At 42.6% G+C, this 16,946-nt stretch overlaps 1 protein-coding gene across 10 annotated transcripts in view; it reads right to left on the minus strand.

The window, feature by feature from the left end:
* The window catches only part of ccdc85cb (coiled-coil domain containing 85C, b), an 86,512-nt gene that overhangs the window by 38,870 nt on the left and 30,696 nt on the right, over positions 1–16,946 (minus strand). For 3 of the 10 annotated variants that reach the window (XR_004558556.1, XM_034162630.1, XM_034162635.1), the window contains 3 exons: positions 9,499–9,578; positions 7,738–7,779; positions 2,644–2,748 (listed from right to left, as the gene is read on the minus strand). Coding sequence is in view for 8 of the 10 variants with exons in the window: in XM_034162630.1 (XP_034018521.1) it covers positions 2,644–2,748; positions 7,738–7,779; positions 9,499–9,578 (227 nt within the window). In the remaining 2 variants the exon portion in view is untranslated. The remainder of the gene's footprint in view (positions 1–2,643; positions 2,749–7,737; positions 7,780–9,498; positions 9,579–16,946) is intronic. The other 7 variants (XR_004558557.1, XM_034162634.1, XM_034162638.1 and 4 more) reach the window with 3 other exon arrangements.

Consider the following 16,946-nt stretch of genomic DNA (forward strand, 5'->3'; position numbering starts at 1 on the left):
GGTCTTTGTTTTGTCAATCTGATGGTGTGATATTTGGGTTTCTCTGTACCAATACAGCACAAGTCTGATCCGATGCCCTGCCCACCTCGAGATTGACACCTGCTGGGAAGATCTCCAACCAAGGGATTACGTCTGCACGGGTGTTTTCCGGTAAGTCGACCTATGTTCATTTTCTCCACAAAGCAGAATGAAGTCTGATGATCCAAGTATATTGTGCACACGTCACAGGTCCAGAGCTCAGGTCACAAGCACATTAAATAGAAATCTGCATTAATAAACTCATGCAAACCATTACTTTCCACCTTATCACATCATGGCATGTCTACAACACCTGTCTGGTGACATGAGTGTAGCCTTAGACTAAGCCTAATGTCAATTCTGCAGTTTGAATTCTGAATACCGTGTATTGCACCAATGAGAATCTGAAAAATTCTCCGCAGGCTCTTTATTTTAATAATGCAGAAAATGAAGTAAAACCAGTGGTTGTCTTGACTCAAAATTATTGTGCTGCTTGTGAAAAACAGTGTTTAGCACATTTATTGTTAATAGATTAAAATAGAAACCACCAGGATGATCACTATGTTGCTGCACATGGGGGGGGGGGTATTAAAACAGCACCAATTGAGAAAATAACACAGAAGAACCCCCTTGTTAAATACAGGCACATTTCCCAGTGCGCCAAGTGTTTCTTTTGTTTAAGATCACAGAACAGCGCGATCACTAATTATCTGCACGGCTCTTCTGCAGCGGACTTTGAAGTAAGTTACAAGTTCTATATATAAAACAATTATATATATGTATGTAAATCACAGTCACTTCCTTTTGAAGCTTTCTTCTGCGGATTGAAGTATTTATTTTAATTGTGTAAACAGTCATATGAGCGGTGGGGTCAGGTTTTTAGTTTATTCTATGCTGGAGTGCTGCAGTAAAGAAAAGGATCTGGACAGCAGTGACGCAGGCAGCTCCAGGGGGTTTTCACTCTTCATACGTATGTACAGTATCAGATGCATAAACAGGCTCGAGTCAGGATGTGCACGATGAAGGGGAAAGCAAACTCTCTCAGAATCAAGGGTTTATCGAGCCGGCATGTCGAACAGGAGCCAACAGACAATATCACAGGCCGCCTGCTTTCTTTTTCTGTCTGTTGTTTCGGTTTGTTTTCTGTCAAACTTGTGCACGGTCATTGACCTGGAACTGTTAAAGCAGCTCAACATGAGCCCCCCACCCCGACAGATGCACTGGTGTCAGTATGGAGCCAAAATTTACACCTCACGTCAATATCTTGACCTTCTTTGGTGTGAAATTGTGCCGTAAAATTAAATGCCAGGAGAGAACCCGTGGAGATAATTTGGAGTTTATCTGTGTGCCTGTTGGGAAAGACCTTTCGATGGGGTCGTGGTCATTACTGAGTCGAAAAAAAATCTCTACCAGGATGGGAGTTTGACTTGCGGGGTTAAAAGGGGGCGCGGCGGGTGCAAACACATTCATCCCGAGCGCCACAGCGAGCCAGTGATTAAAACACAATATTGATTTTTGTCTTCTTTTTTTTTAACACTGAAGCTTGTGCTTGTGCTGTGACCTTCCTTACGCAATCAAAAAACAATTACCCAGCCTTACCTCCCCAGACACTGACAAGGTCACAAATGGCAGTGGATTGTAGAGGATTATTATGTTCGTAGCGGGAGTCCGTTCAAACAGGCTCTGAGGAGGAGGAGGAAGGGAGCCGCACAACCGAAGTGGGTGTGGAAGAGACAGAACAGCTGCCGCCTTTTTATTTCCATCCTTGGGTCTCTGCCTCACGTGGCTACTAGCAGAATGCATTAGCATGTAAACACGGTCGTCACTTTTAAAAATATGCATACTTTCAAATGTCATGAAACGATCTGTGGAAGTGACATTTAGTGGGCAGTCACCTCAGGGATTGACAACGTGAATTTGCCCGCAGATAAAGTACTGGACACGGGACAATCTTGGTTGCATATGGTCTTGTTTCAGTGACCTATTGTGTTGTCAGTGTGGAGTTAATTATTACGCATAACAAAGCATCCAGATGATTCCAGTGCCTTGGTGCCGCCAGCTAATTACTGATGTTTTGGATTAATAAATGGAATAATTTTGACTGTGTTGAATGCTTGGATCCACTGGAAAGAGTTACATGACCTGGTTGAGGATAGGGAAGTGTGGGATGAGCTGCTTGGTCTGATCTCACTGCAACCCAGACCCCGCGTAAGCAGCAGAAAATGAATGAATGAATGTGAATGGTTGGTCTTCAAAGTAATTGTCAAAAAAGGGACAAAATCCATCGATAACTAAGCATAACAGATGGTGCAAACTATTGCTTTTACAAACCTTTTTGTTCACCCCAACAATTCACATCACTTTTTTTTGCCAGAATTGAGTAACTTAAATTTTTGACCCCTGTACAAACTTATTTTTCCTGTTTTATCCCATAACTGCATAACATTCACACATAGATCATCCAAACTACTGTGAATTATCCCAGATATTATTGGAGTTAGTGTTGAGATTTCATGGCGAAAACGCCGGCGACCAGCTGTTTTCTCTTGTAATGTAAAATTGGCCGTTTTGCTAGCAGGACTGTTGTGTCCTGTGAGTGTGTGCGTTAGCCTCCTGGGCACTGACCATGTGCATGGCATCTTGGCGCTGGGGCAGAGAGGACAGCTGGGTCTCTGAGTGGTACAGGGTCATTCCCTTCCTCAGGGCACGAAGGTCACCCGGGTTACACTGCTGGACAAACACAAACATGGAGCTGTTAGGTGTCGGTGCCACGTTCACTGAAAATACCCAAGATGCTGCTTCATTGCATGCAAATTAATCCAAAATATGAACCAAACCCCAGAAATTACTTCATACATGCAGGCAGTTACAAAGAATTTCCGCTTATTTATTTATTTATTAGGTGCAAAGCCATCGATGTGTGCCAAAGCAAAAGAGGTATTCAGTACTTTAACGTTTCCCATAATCCTGCTGGCGGCCCCCTACACTTCCCAGAATGCACCGCTGCTCCAGCAGAGTTCCGGCATCTCACATCGCTTGTAAACAATGGCTAGCGATGATGTGGATGGCGTTGATCCAATGAGTTCACGGGCAGTTATGATGATGACACGTTCTCCCAAGTTGAGAGGGTTATCTAGAGGAGGTGTAGCACCTGTGATGTTGTCTTGTTGTCCATACTTCATGAGGCTTGTTTACATTGTGCCCTGAACCAGAACTCTGCTGAAACCAACCTGAGTCACGGACCGCGAGATGGCACGAGATTCACAACTGCGAAATAGCGAGTTGAAGAATGTGAGCGGTGCAAAGATAGTTGCACGTACATAAAATGGTAAATGGACTGCATTTATATAGCGCTTTTCCATCTGAATCAGATGCTCAAAGCGCTTTACAATTATGCCTCACATTCACCCCGATGTCAGGGGTGAACATAACTCTTTTAAGTCTCCAAACCTTGGTTTATAACACTCAGGCCAAAGCTAAACATGATGCATCCACATATGTAAACATCAGTATTTCCTATGATATAAACATAGGAAATACTGGAGCATGTTTTGGAATTTTACCCCAGTTCAACAGTCTAATTTGTACATTAAGATTGTCAATGCAGATTTTCCTCCACGTCATTCTGACATCACTGCTTCAACCGCTTCATCTGACTGTGGCTTTACACATAAAAGACGGTTCAACATATTATCATCGAGGGACTTTACGCAGGAACTGTGTTCCTAAAATTTGGCCTCATTAGCAGCCAAAGACCACTGGTTCCTGGGGGCAGTAATCAGCCTCGCTCCGCTCCGTAGGCGGGAACACAACAACACCACTGCTCCTCGTGACATTTCTCCCATCACACATTAGCCTACCCTTTGTGCGCGGCGCTGCGTGTAAACACACGTGACGGCCGGAAGCACACGGGCTATAAATAACGCGGCGAGATGTGGTTGTGCATCTGTGTTGTCCCTGCGTCACCTCCATTCTGTCACATACAACATTCAGGTGCACAATCAAAAGAAAAAAATAGTGATGCACATCATCTCTTCAGGTGACTTCTTTGTCCTTAGTTGTCCTCTCTGCTCGTCATCCAGATCAATATTCAGTTCTAGTTTCATTCATTTTTCCTGACTCTTCCCTGAACAGTTCTCAGTCTTCCATATCCGTGTCAAATCTCCAAGATTCCAGCCTCTCCGAAATAGAACCCATCATATTTGGAAAAGTCCAAACATAAGAGATGAAGACCCATAGATTGATTTTAAAAATACAGTTTAAGAATTTGGATCTCAATCGCCGAATCTAAAGCACTTCTTCCACATGATAACATTTATCATTTCACCAATGTTCCTGGAGTTCAGTTGAAAGCTTAGAAGTAATCTTGGTAAGAGACAGACAGGAATTGTCAAATTTTGGAAATTACCCAATTAAATTGGGCATTAATTCTGGTTTCAAATCCATTACTTTATTATATTGGGCTCCACATTACCAAATAGCATCTTCAATTTTCCCAGTATAAACACTGCAAGTTACTTGTTAGATCTTCCGAATATGTGAAGACAATGCCATAAAATTCATTCTCAGTTGACCTGTTGCTTAGTTTCTCTATTACTTGATTAGTTGCTTGGTTCTAAAAGTTTCCCAAAGTCCAAGCTGATGTCCTCAAATGTCTTGTTTTGTCCACAACCCAAAGATGCTTAGTCAGAGAGGAATAAAAAAAAAACAACTTAGTAATGAAAACAGAAAATATTCACATTTAAGAAGCTAAAATCAGAGATAGATGTTAAAAAAGTTGTCAATGAATTTTAATAATCAATTAGTAGATGATTAATTATTGCAGCGCTATAAAAGTCAAATGAATGTGTTGTTATTATAAAATAAGTTTTATTAAGAGGTTTCAGATCACCCAGAGTACATGTTTTCTATTAAGAGTATAAAATGAACAAAAAATCTGAATAAAGTATTTGCTGTATTCCAGTGGAATTGAATTTTATCATTTTTAAGTGGCTTTAAGTTGAGTTGTAACTGAACATGTTACGAAATACAGACTCAATAGTGGAAATGAAAAATGGCTGTGACCTCAGCACAGAGACCAACAAAGGTATCTGTTAGCTTGACAGGCTGCAACATTTCACCCTCTAGAGTCGCCTTTGCTCCAACACGATCCCCGCTGCGTGTCATCCATCATAGCGTTCTTGGTGCTGCCTTGGCGAAAGCTATGGACTTCACGTATCATTTCCTGCTTGAGTTATGAGGTCCAGGAGTGATGACCTTCAAAAAAAGCTAGAGCAGAGAGCAGTGTGCTGACAGAGCACAATGGCTAAAATCTGTGCTCGACACGGGGTAGTAACACCGTATCTATTAATGAAATTTATCTGTCGACACTGAAGCCCGCTGAGGTGTATCGCAATGGCCTCCACTCTTTCTATAAACCAAGGATGGTACGTTTGAGCTCCTATGAAGGCCGGTGAGCTGCTGTCTGTCTGGAATGAAATACCCAACTTCCTCCAATCTGCCAAGTCTTGATCTTTGAGAAACGGGTCAGAAATGGCTTAAAATACAAGTGAAAACCACTGTGTGCCTCGCCCTTCATGGCATCTCTCAGGGTTCTTATTTGATGTGTGAAACATCTCTGAAAATCAATCTCAGCCGCCATAATGAATGTTGTTAGAGGTACCGTAGTTACCTTCAAGGATGGATGAAGCTTCCTAGCAGCTGTTATTGTCTTCATTGATTAATTTGTTGATTATTTTTTGAAGGTGGCATAATTAAATGTCTTTATTCATACAACAAACCCAAATATATAAATTTACATATAGTGATGCAAATTGCCATAATTAAGAAGCTGGTGTGAAGAAAACGTGGTAGTTTTCATTGATAAGTGATCCACCGTGATTGGTGGATTATCGAAACATACGCCAAACCATCCCCTACTAGAGCTGGAACGGTACGCCTTCCTCACGGTTTTGGTGTGAATGACGGTTTAAAGGTCACGGACGGTGCAGTTCAAATCACAGCACATTCCCGTCAGGGTTCCTCATGCAAATATAGAACAAAAAAACTTGCATAAAAAATGAAAAATATAGAATAATATGACTTGAAATGTCAAAGCATTTTCCATAATCACATTAAAAATATCTGAACAGGATGTATTATTAAAGTACACAGCCCTCAGTGTGGAACATCTAAAACACTGCAGTTTTATGCTTTATTGTTGCACCGATGACCTCCACTGAAGTAATCTGAATGTCCAACACACCCCTTTACTAAAATTCTACCAGTGGTTGCATGTCAAAAGGTGTTTTGAGAATGAATTTACAGCCACACCACAGTTTGTGTCACAGGATACAAACAACAAGCTCTTGGTGAAGGCATTTATTATTTACCTTTATTTAACCAGGTTAGTCCCATTGAGATTGACACCTCTTTTGCAAGGGAGACCTGGACAATTATAAAGTTTCCAATTCACCTAACCCGCATGTCTTTAAATGGTTAGGTATGCACTCGAGCGAGTGCTTTCCTGCAACTGCAATATCCACACAGGTATAATTTTGCCAACACATTGTTGAAATCCTTCACATAAGCCGGTTTCAAGGGTCAACACTCCAGCGATAAGAAGCCATTGTTTCCCGCAGTTTCAACACGAGTTTCGCTGAGCCAGTTTCACAACACGGGTAGTTAAGCAATATGTCCACTGAGGCAAATAATCTACTGTGAAATCCACCTGCTGGACTTCCAATACAGGAACAGGCTACTGCAGAAGAACAAGTTGGAGAGCTGCTGCAAATTAAATTCTCCAGTTGTATTCGGTTTTCTTATCAGTGGGACAACATTTCTGTTAAAACTTTAGACATTCCTGCATTCTTCACTCACACTCGCCTACTTGTCAACCATGTATAATGAATGTCAGCATCACCACACACACACACACACACGCTATAGCCATCAATTATTCAGACAAACTGAGAAGACAGCACAAACCCGTGTAGTTATGTATCAATGCATGATATAACACTCAATCGCCTCATGGAACTTGTTCCAAGTACTGGCCCCCAAAGTACTCCCAAAGACCCCAAAAGAAAAAACAAATAAGTTTTCTTCTGAGACTGGCCACACTCATGATGAAGGCCAACTGCATTAATTGTCCATTAATTTAGCATGCTAGCAGGGACCGCTTGCACAAGTGGACACACAAAGCATAACTTGTACAGGATCGTGCAATCCAGCACTTTTATTTTCAGGTTGCGTTTCTGCTTCAGTAATCAATTGTGATCCGTATCTAGACTCACAATACTGCCACTGGTTCCATCTGGAGTGGAACCACTGTGGTCTTCTCATTGTGTTGGCATTGCAAACAATTGTTTGAGTAATTCGCCAATTCCTCCAAACCAAAAGCCGTATCATAAAATTATTTGACCAAAGAGAGGAATCTTAGCACTTAATGGCCAATCAGGGGCAGCTATGGTCCTGCCAGTCAAATCTGATAGGCCCCGGTGTGACCTGTGTGTACTACACGTGGCACTTACTGTATCTTGAAATGCTTCTTGAAAATACATTACTGGATTGCGTGACACTGCACAGTTATGCTTTTAGTTTGTCCGGCCCATGTGGATTTCAAAGCAACAAAACCAAAGCTGCAAAGTCCCACCACCGCCAAGGTAGTGAAAACACACAAGGAGGGTTACTCAGTTCACAAGCAGAAAAGCCAACATTGGATGCATTTTTGAGATTTACCTTTCTCGTCTGTATCTGTGATAAGCTATAACGGCTATGAGCCTAGGGAGAGAGAAAAGTGATGGCATCGTTTATTATTTGAGTGTCTCAGCAGCTCTCACACATGGGTGAGTTTGGCATTGAATGTTTCAGAGTAGCGACTTGTCACAGCGTATAAATGGCTCAGAGGGGAAGCGGGGGTTCGGCATGCTGCTGGGTGTTGCTTGGCACAAGTTGGGAATGGACGCTTGAGTATATACTGGGTTTGAACATGTGCAAATTTTTCCTGCCTGTTTCGGTCGACTCTCACTACCCAATTTTATGCTGTGCAGGAAACCAGCCAGTTGGTGCAGAGTTATGCCAACTCGAGTTGTCCAGGGCTGTTCCAAGTTGAGTGTTGGTTGGGCTTAGGTGGTTGGAAGTTTGACCAAAATCTGGTGAAGGAAAAAAAAAAGATTTTTCCAAAATTGTGCCAAGCAGTGTGCTTGTTTGGAAGGACTGCGCCAAATAGAGGTAGGTGAGATCTGCTTGGGGAAGGTGCAACTTGGCCAGTTACGGTGCCAAACTCGGCCAGGTGTGCAAGTCGCTTTGTCTGTTAAGAAGCTGTGGTTGCATCCGTTTTCCACTGCAGGATCCATAAAAGCTGAAAAGCAACAGAACACGTGAGATTTTGAGGAAACCTGATTGGAAATAATCATGTGTGGAGGGGTCACTGTCACATTTAAGCGATGTGTCGTGACGTTGCAGGTGCGATTAAGCGGCGACACCTTCAAATCTTCAAAGAAGCAACGCAGTCGCTTTTTAAGCTACAGTGGGAAAAGTCATCATCACCTCAGATACGAGCGGGGAATATTAGTCAGCTTTCAAAAGCTCACGTCTCGATGTGCGACATTGTGTCGCGCTTAATTGTAGCACTTACAGCTAATGAGGAGGATCATTGAGGGTTTGTATCAGCGGTTCCAGCCTACGCGCTCTGCCTGGCTATGAATCTGCTGGGAGGCAACGGAGAAAAGAGCAATCGCTAAAAAACATAATAAAGGCTTCAAAGTCAAAAAGCCGTTTGAACCTTCAAAATGCAGCTAAACGCTTTACCGTCTGACGTGCACTCAAATTAAGTGAAAACTCTCCTGATATTAGACACAATATGACTACTAAGTTGTGAGTACACCGTTATATTCTTCAGGAAAGTCGATAAAAGAATTCATGAAAACATGTCAAACATTTAGGTACCACCTTCAAAAGCAGTTTAAGCATCGATTATGTGATTTCCTTCACAGGAGCGTTTTTATTTTAGCTGAAAGTTGCCCGTGGGCAAGGCTCTGCGTGCAAAGCTTGAGGTGTGACCTCTCGGTGAACCAGAAAAACCCTCCCCGCCTCCTCGCACCACCTCCTAATCCTCCACATTTGGGACAAGTAAGAGGCAGGTCACACCGGGAGAGATGCTTTACCCCGTCGCCGCCGCGTAATGACTCTTTCTCCTCCTCGCCCACACAGTTCGCCCGAGGGGCCGACATCACCGCTCGCAACTGAAACTTACCAACTCCCCATGAATTAAAGATTTCCTCCAACTACCGAGACGGAAGCATCAGCAAACCACGTTATCTCGTCGCCGCCGACTACGACACGTTTGTGCACAGTGGATCATGTCTATGATAGTGTGGCTTTTCCACGCCTCACCTCATGTTTCACTGAGTGGCGCTGGACACAAATGTCTGTAACTGACAGAGACGGTATAACACGGGGGGCAGCGTGCCGGATCGTGCATGTGTGTGTGCGCCTTACCTGTGACAGGAGCTTATTGTTATCATCCTCCAGGATCCGCACTTTATTCTCCAGCTGTCTGATGTAGTTGGAGGAGGAATCTGCAGGAGAGACAGAGAAGAAAAGAGTGGAGGAGAACTGATTAACATTTCAAAGAGCTGGAGCGGAAACAGCCAGACAGGGAAGGCTACTGGAGCAAAAGGACGCCGCTGAGCTCTGAAGGCTGCACTTTGAGAAACCTAAACACTGTTTGTTTGCCAAATAATAAAAGTGAAATAAGTGCAGTATTTTTCAAATATTTTCTCAAGACTTGGCTGCACTGAAACGATCCTTTTGGAGGTCTATGCTCGCTGCTTGTGGACAGTTAACAGAAAGCAAGTTTCTGCAGGCGCTTAACAGCAATATAAATACACATAAAAAAAAACTAACTCAAATTTAAAATGAGAGACAAAAATGACAGTGAGAGCTTTTATGGAAAGATGGATTGCAAAATAAATGCATGAATTGCATAAAAGATTGTCGCCCAGATTAACTCAGCATGCTGACCGCATCCTGAACATGGATCCTTCTGGACCATGAGTCCAGTTTGAAGACAGCTGCAGGTGTGGTGTTGTTTTGTCATTCACAAATTATCAGAGGAGTCAAACTGGTGGCTCAAGCGCCAAATGAGGCTATAAACTAGAAGATTACAGCCCACAATCAATGTAGGAACATGATGCCACGTGTCGCCGCAAAACTGCCTTGGGGCCTGAAACCACCCAGACAGACAACAGGTCCATCTCTATGTCTCAAACCATCTAACCACCATGTGGACCCTCTGTCTGCCACTTCTCGATGAGATGTGAGTATTCCATTGGAGCTTCTCAATATACTGGGGTCCTCAAAACTCAGGAACATGCATGCTGGATCATGCCGAGAGAAATGCACCACATGGCCGCAAAGTTGTCACTGATGTTCTCTCACAATGTAAGAAATACTCCACCATGAGTAACCGCTCATTTGGCACAAAGTCCTTCCAGTGGTACCCAAGATAGACCCAATCCCAGAGATATCTAGTCATCATCTTAGGTCACTGGTTAGTGTTCAAGTCTCACAGCCATACTGCAAGACAGGAAGCACCAGGACCCTCAAGACTTGGGCCTTCATTCACCTGCAACGATATAACCTCATAAGGTGAGCTCAAAGGCCAACGACTGAGAAGCATGCAGAGATAAGTGATGTTCGATGATTTCACTGCTTCTGATAGCTAAGTCTAGGAAGCCACGGAAAGCTTGGATCTTAGTCTTGATCCAGGGTTATCATAAACCTAGACACAGCCCGCAGTGTGTCTTATTTATTATTAAATACCTTAAGGTCTGCATAATTTTACCTCAGGGTTGTGCCTTTAACTCTCATAAGGTCAACACAATCATTGTCCCACACATAAAAGACGTTTCAAAACGAAAATGCTTCTTCATCCTGATTCATTAATGAGTTCAACCAATCGTGAATTGGCCCATGGGAGGTGAAAAGTTATTGCGAACCAGCAAAAGCGATGGTTATGGTATCACCAGTTTTGTGCTTTTCTGTTGAACATTTATGTGGAATTTGCCGATTTGAAATTCTGCCCGCATTGTTGCTCCCTATAAATCCTCATAGCTGTTGTCAATCCTAATAAAGCAGCATTCTGCATTTCCACTGAGACAGCTGTAGTCCAATTCAAACCAGGCACGGCAGCTCTGAAGCTTCAGAGTGAACTCTCACTGCTAAACAGGTAGTGCAGAGCTTGTTATCTAAAGAGACATGTTTAATTTACAGTGAGATCAAAGCAGAATTACACAGAGGAACTGCACTCAGGCAACACCTCAGGAGTGTGCCGCTGTGCACTCACGTTTATTTTGTTTTGTTTTTCTAACTGGAACAACCGAGAGAGAGGAAAAGTGGAGCTGGTGGTGACAGAATGGTACCAAAGTCAGCAGGGAGGCTGCTGAAAAGTAGCTGGGAGACACACAATGAATGATACTCAAAAGATGCACATAAAAGTCTCCATTGCCTGGCACTTAAAGTCTTTTTTATTTGAACTTGGCACGTTTTCCAAAAGTCGGCATGTATTTTGTCTGAGTGATCCACGATTTATCCACAAAATCAACCCATTCCCCAGACCCTGAAAGTCGAGAGGACTGAATGTCTCAGTCGTGGAAGCCTAGATATGTCCAAACCTTTGGCTTTTTAGGAGCAGTGATCCACGCAGTGCTGTCGGTCAGTTGGTTAGAATGACACCACGATGGGACGGAATGAAGAGGGCGTAATGGCCAGAGCTGCTAATCCGCTCTTCCTACCCTGTGACCCTCTAATCTGGACTCATCTGCTGGCCTGACCTGCAACCAGATCTCAAGCCGATTAGGTTCCTCACTCATCAAGGCCAAACTCAAAACAACAAAGACAGACAGACAGAACATGGCCATTGCCAAGAAATCTTTTTTCAACTTCCACATTTAGACAGGCGCTCGTGCACTTGGCTTCCGGTTTGTAAATTATAAATATAAATAAATGATAAATTATATTATGAAAAATATTATAAATAACTACAAATATAACCAACAACCAACCAACATGCGTCAATTACTTTCAGTCACATTGGCAGTCGTGATGTCGCATCACTCAGCATTTAAAAAATACAGACTTCTTGTCTGTTTTGGCCCCGCCTAGCTGATGACATAGCAAGCTGCTGGTCGCATTGCCTCTGTCTCTTGTAGTAAATGTGGCCAAAGGGTGATGGGGGGTACCAGTCATTCTTGACAGCATTGCATACAATGGTGTGGGATTGCCTCTGCTGGACAAACTACATAATGACACAATTTCTAACAGCCAAAGTGTCTTTCTGCATCCTCATATCAACCCATATTATGGGCCAAACGATACATCGCTCAGGCTATAATTAGAATGAGCCTTTCATATCAACATGGGAGTGCGCCAAATCTGAAATGGACATACACCGTCCTTTTTTATTTTGCACTACAGCCGGAAGACTGAAGAAAAAAGGAGAGAAACCAATGGTTGCTCCCCTAGACACTGTCTACTGGTTAACAAGTTTGAGAAACCTCATTTTTGTGATATGGAAAAGCAAGTAACCCAGCAATGGCATGACGCAGTCTGCAACCTCACCACTAGACGGCATAAATTTTCAACACTGTAGCTTTAAAGAAAAAAAAAGATTTTTTTTTTTTTTTTTTTTTAGATGAAAAACTATACAATTTATTGTAGGTGTGCCAACACATACAGGGGATAAATAATTCTGTGTTGAAGTGAGACATGTCAGTTGTTGATCTGACTGTTTTGTTCTGACAGAAATGGTTGTTGGATTTAGTCCCATGTGACTGAAATCTACAGTGGCCTCGCTGCACACTTGGCTGCCCCCCACCCGCCCCCTCTGTTTAACACTCGGCTCCAGGTAGCCATCATGGTGGGAAAGAGGTCAGGCAATTAAAACGCTCCCCGGCTCCCCTGCCACTCCATCCTTTTATCCCCTCATCCGTCCGGCTCATCGCTCCGCCATGAGGCTGGAGGGAAAGCTACAGCTCACACTGGGATCACACAGGCGAGGCAAAATAATTACCCCGCTAAACTCAACGCGGCATCGCTTACTTCTGCCACAACTAGCACAGAGGGAGTGCAGAGGTTATTACTTATACATATCCTGAATGTAATCTTAAGAGCAGATAAAGACGGTACAAAGCACGGAGGAAAAGCAGGATAGTAGATGCTCTAAAATGGTCCAACTAAGCACTAAATACACACAGGTAGGGAAACCACATCCACAGGTAAACCATTTTTATCTCCCTGCAGCTGGAAATGAGCTTGTGTGTGTGTGTGTGTGTGTGTGTGTGTGGTGTGTGTGTGTGTGTGTGTGTGTGTGTGTGTGTGTGTGTGTGTGTGTGTGGTGTGTGTGTGTGTGTGTGTGTGTGTGGTGTGTGTGTGTGTGTGTGTGTGTGTGTGAGTGAGTGAGAGAGAGAGAGAAAAGGTGACAGATTGTGGCACGAGTCCATCCCGCTCTAAACGTCATTTTGTATCACGTCAGTGTGACCCAATTCCAACCACCACTCCCTGTTTTACTGCGTCCCTTCTCATTGCGTAAGAATTGCCATTTCTGATTAGTAAAATTAATTGTGAGAGCAACTATCCAAAAGCTTAAATTGATCATGCAGCAACTTCCTTTGCTGACAACTGAAAGTAATGCTGAAGTCCCAAATCTTGGAATTCCTTGAATGAAACTTGAAGGTGGCTCCAAAAGAGAGTCAATCCCCTGAATTTTTATATATCTCATTAGTTTGAGCCAGTTAAGTAATGTTACAAAGTGTGGCAATTAAAAAAAATCCATTTAATTATGGTCAATTACCATTATTTGTCGATTTTTTTTATTCAACAGATTTATAGACAACAGTACAATTAAAGGTGTTTAATGGTGTGTGACAACAGAATCATATGTTTCATTTTGTAAATTGAACAAAAATGTATCTGGTTTGTTAGCTATTTGAAAGTATAACATTTATTTGTGAACTTTAAAATCAGTTTGGGGTTGTAATATAGACCATCAAATAAAATAAAGATGTTAAGACCAGTAGACCCTAGGACTAGTGGACCCTCCCTTCAGGTAACAGGCTGGCAACTCATTTTATGAGTATTTTAATATAAATATGAAACAATATGGGTTGCTGTGGAGTTACATGTGCTCAATAACCATCTAAGAAGTCTGTGCTCCAGTATTTTCAGTGAGTGAAATTAATTTGGATGTTAACACCGTTAGCATTAGTTAGCAGGTGTGGGAGTGGTCATGCCAGGATTATTAGAAGTCACGTTGTTTTGACAGTCTGGATAGCAACCACAGGGGCATAAGCGCAGAATCCCCCATGCTTGTGCAACAAAAAGTGTGTTTGTCTTTAAAGTTGACCCCGTGTATTCAAGTTGCACCAAGCATTTTTGCTGATACTAGTGGGAACGTTATGTGCAACCAGACTAAAAGTAACCTCCACGATGTTGAGTTTTACGTCGGCGCTACATCAAAGTAGCTTTAGTGAAACGGCACGGATAAGAGGACCAGGCTTTAAAATCCACTTGTTTTCAGATCAGATCCCACGGCTGTTTAAAAACCTGCAGTGCATTGAAATCATTCCGCTTTTATTATTCCTGGCTCGGCTTTGCCTTTCATCTCCCGTTCACAGCTGCGACACAGTGTTTGAGTACAGAGACATGGATATCCTCGCAGCGGTGTGTGCATGTGCACAGAGTATGGACAAGTGTCCGTGTGCAGTATTTGTAAAACAGGGAGTGCATGTGGGAGGGAGGGAGCACGAGCAGCCTGCAGTGGTTCTGCCTCTTGTGGCTTCATGTGTGTCCAAGGCAGAGGTTGTGTCAATTACCTCAAGATGTGTAGGAAAGAGCAGAAACAACTGCTTTTGTTTTGCATGCTCCTTTTTGCAGAGGCTCCCAAGTTACAGCGCAGTAAAAGTCATGAAAATATGCATACCAAATTTCATGAGGCTACGACAAAAAGCTCCAGTGGGGAGGGTCTTTTGAAAATTTGTAGGGGGGCGCGATTTCACTGCAAGCATGTGCACGACGCCCAAAATATTGAATTGCAGAGGCGGCCGAATGACTTTGCAAAGTTTGGTGAGTTTTTGATCATGGGAAATGGGAGAAATTGTGGCTTGAAAAGCGTGAATAATAATAATAATAAAAGCACAATTACAATAGGGTCCTCGTGGGACACTTTGTCGTCATTCGGGCCCTAATCAGAGCTCACTGGATGCTGAGTTACAAATCTCAGGCAATATTTTCATGATATGTTGCATCAAAATTTACCACAAACTAATCAATTAAACCTGCCAATGAAATAACAGCAAATATGCATTAATTTGAAAGTCAGGCATTATTTTGGTGCATCCAGAGATCAGATCAGCACTGTAGTGCAGAGGCTGTGATGATCAGAGACCTGCTACACACATGATCCAAAACACCTGTTGAATGTTTTTCTTGTAGATGGAGCTGCCTATAACATCATTTTCACATTAAGACAAAACTTAACAGTCAATGCAATTTGGTTAAACTGGGATTCTCTTGTGTGAACCAGCGGACTCTTGTGCTGCAAGTTTGTTTAAGTCTAAACAATCATTAATTAAACAGCCACAGATTTGTTAAATGTAAAAGTATTTTGGGAAATTTTTATATTTGAAGGAACAGATTTGAAAATGAAAATAATCCAGGTTGAAATCTTGGTCAGATAAGACCCTTATTAAAGGGGTTGTAGTGTGCAAAACCATGGCTCAGATAAATTCACTTTGTTACAAGCCTAATCGCATTCGAACGTCGATAGACAATTGCTTCATTGCAGGAAATTCTTTTAAAAACAAATAGTTTCAGAAATTAATCTATGAGAGTAGGGTAGTTATCCAAAAATTTCAAAATCCACTGTACAGTTTGATGAATAATAGGACAGCGCAGTCTCGTTTGAACCCTGCGTGATATTGCCGCTCCCATTGTGCAATATATTCACAGCATAACTTCACACGTGTTTTTTTTTGTTCAGTTCCCAGTGGAGAAGGGAAGACTTGGCAAATGGGAGACATTGTCTCCGTAAATGTTAGCCTACACAGCTAACCAGATTAGCTACATTCTCTCGCCAGCAAAACCGCCTTGACACGTTTGTGCTCCGGGTCATAAACAAACTGCAACACGTCCACTTTCCCACCGTACTGTCACTTTTTCTTTGCATTTTCACTCCGTTTGCATGTAATTTGCAAAAAAAAACCTTAGAGAAAATGTCATGTTTTTTAAATTATGTCATATTTTACCCCTTTAGTGCCCGCCCTGAAACGAGACTGTGCTGCCCAATTGAGACATTTTATTTAACCATCAATGCAGTTCTAAGTATTAAACCAGAACTGAGCTTCAGAAACTCAATGCATGTGCATCTGTCTGTATCACGATGTAGAGTCTGTACTTTGTTTACTGTCTGAGTTTGTGCATTCTTGTTTTTATTATTAATAAGCCATTCATTAACATTTACAGAGGCAATTTTCATTGGTGACAAAATTTACTGTGCATCTGGATGTTAGCAGAGTGGACTGGCGTAAAGATAATTAATACAACCCTGTTAGCTCAGTCTTGGACAGAGGATCAGATGAGAGATCCAGATCTGGCAGATTGTTGGCTCTTGGTGGAAATACAGCTCAAATATGTGCAGTTTGAGTTACGATGGCACTGGCTGTTCCTGCCAGTGTTTGTGTCAGTGAGGCAGAATCTCCCTTTCGGGATGGAGGCTGCATGATGTCAGCGAGGGTTGTGTTGCATACTGTACACTTGCGTTCTGTGTGGTCCCAGAGGTTTGTATCGATACCTCCAATCTCGCCTGTATGTGCTTGTTTTTGCATGAGGGTGTGCGTTATGCGAATACCTCCCCTCGGTCATCACCAGGGCAAGTCGACCACAGTACG

This window comes from Thalassophryne amazonica, chromosome 21, assembly GCF_902500255.1.
Source record: "Thalassophryne amazonica chromosome 21, fThaAma1.1, whole genome shotgun sequence".
In the NCBI taxonomy this organism is placed as follows: Eukaryota; Metazoa; Chordata; class Actinopteri; order Batrachoidiformes; family Batrachoididae; genus Thalassophryne; species Thalassophryne amazonica.